The sequence below is a fragment of the Olea europaea genome, unplaced genomic scaffold (assembly GCF_002742605.1).
Source record: "Olea europaea var. sylvestris unplaced genomic scaffold, O_europaea_v1 scaffold1023, whole genome shotgun sequence".
In the NCBI taxonomy this organism is placed as follows: domain Eukaryota; kingdom Viridiplantae; phylum Streptophyta; class Magnoliopsida; order Lamiales; family Oleaceae; genus Olea; species Olea europaea.
The window spans coordinates 406,129-407,738 of NW_019227558.1; the positions used below are offsets into that span (position 1 = coordinate 406,129).

Here is a 1,610-nt window from a genome sequence, read left to right on the forward strand (position 1 = left end):
AAAAAAAAAAATTGACATACCTGGTATGCCTTCATTGATTCGTCAGCTACCTCCTTTCTATCATTGCCCGTCTTAAACTCAGCAAGATATCGGTAGTAATCCCCTTTCCTAAAACAAAATCCAATATCAGATCCCTAATTAAAACCCTAACTTGCGTATTTTTATGCAAACACATCAAACCACAAGATGCCCATCAATTCCAATAAAAATACCTACATTTTATAGAAAAAAACAGTGGATTCACTGCCTGACGAGGAAGGAATCAAATGTTCATCAATCACAGTCATAATATCACCACAAATATTGGACAATTCTGATTCAACCTTTTGTCTGTACTCTTTAATTCTCTTCACATTCTGTTCATTCCCTTTTGCGTCTTCTTTTTGCTCAATCGATGAAAAAATCCTCCATGAAGCTCTACGAGCTCCAATAACATTCTTATACCCAACTGACAACAGGTTCCGCTCTTCAACTGTCAATTCAACATCAAGCTTTGCTACCTTTTTCATTGCATCCACCATTTCTACAAAACATAGAAATAGAACAAGAATTCATTGAAATGCCAAACGGAATAAATGTTCTTTAAGCAAGTAACTTAAGTGAGATTAGATATATCAAAATACATCTATACACACACAAAATAGGTAATGATTTTAAATCTGATGCTTAAAAACAAGAATTCATTCCTCTTTCAACACAAAAAGTCCGTTCTTTGGCAAATAAATTTCAAAATCATAGCGCTTAACGCAAGTAGCTAAAAGCATCCATCCCTATTTCACAAGAAAGATAAATAATAATAAATAATAAATCCAACACTCTAAGCGATGAAAATTGATCAACAAAACATTTTATTTTATTTCCAAATAACAGCATTCGACTAATAATACGGCATATATATATTTACTACCGATATACTACGTGAATCTCAAAATTAACCCTTGGATAACAATTTGAAAAGAAGAACATCAAACTTTCGGATCTATGAAAATATGAAAGAAATTAAGACAGCAGGGCAAAAAGTGCGCAGCGGCGTACCATCATAGCGTTCAGCTTGCTCGGCAAGCTTAGCGATGTAAACGAAGTTTTCACGATCCTTTGCCTCAGCCATTTTTCTCTCTGAGCTTGAATTGAAGAGCTAAGGTTTCTGACTTACGGAGGTACAAGTGTTTTTCGTGTTGTTGATGTTGAGCTTTCAGATTCTTCAAACAATGACTTTTAGCTGGATATAGTGACCAAAAGATGTAATTCCAGAGTAAAGTTTCGCTGCAGTAGGTTGTACAGTGGTGTGGTAGTAGGAATAATACGGAGTGGAAATAGAATTTTACTGATGTGGAATGACATGGACGTATTATTAGGTGGGGCCTACTTGACACACCTCTCTTTGGAATATTAAAATCGCGTTTCGTGAAAACAGCATCGGTCGAGCGACAAAAGATTTTTGTCTCCTCGACTTCCTTGCTGATCAGCATTCACATGCGTCCAAAAATGAATAATGCTTCCTCCAATGGCGGAGAATGGACAGGGAGTATGGGCACACTGTATTTTCTGCAGAGGATAAACTCAAGAATGGGGAAGATACTGACGTAACAATTTCAAACAATTCGCCGAAA

General features: G+C 36.2%; 1 protein-coding gene across 1 annotated transcript; it reads right to left on the reverse strand.

The window, feature by feature from the left end:
• Positions 1 to 5: 5 nt before the first annotated feature.
• Positions 6 to 1,289, reverse strand: LOC111372712 (14-3-3-like protein D; the record flags this gene model as incomplete). Its single annotated transcript, XM_022995101.1, has 3 exons — positions 1,036 to 1,289; positions 217 to 523; positions 6 to 108 (listed from the first exon to the last, which is right to left on the reverse strand). Coding segments are annotated over exons 1-3 (483 nt in total), but the record flags the coding sequence as incomplete, so codon positions are not given.
• Positions 1,290 to 1,610: the final 321 nt, after the last annotated feature.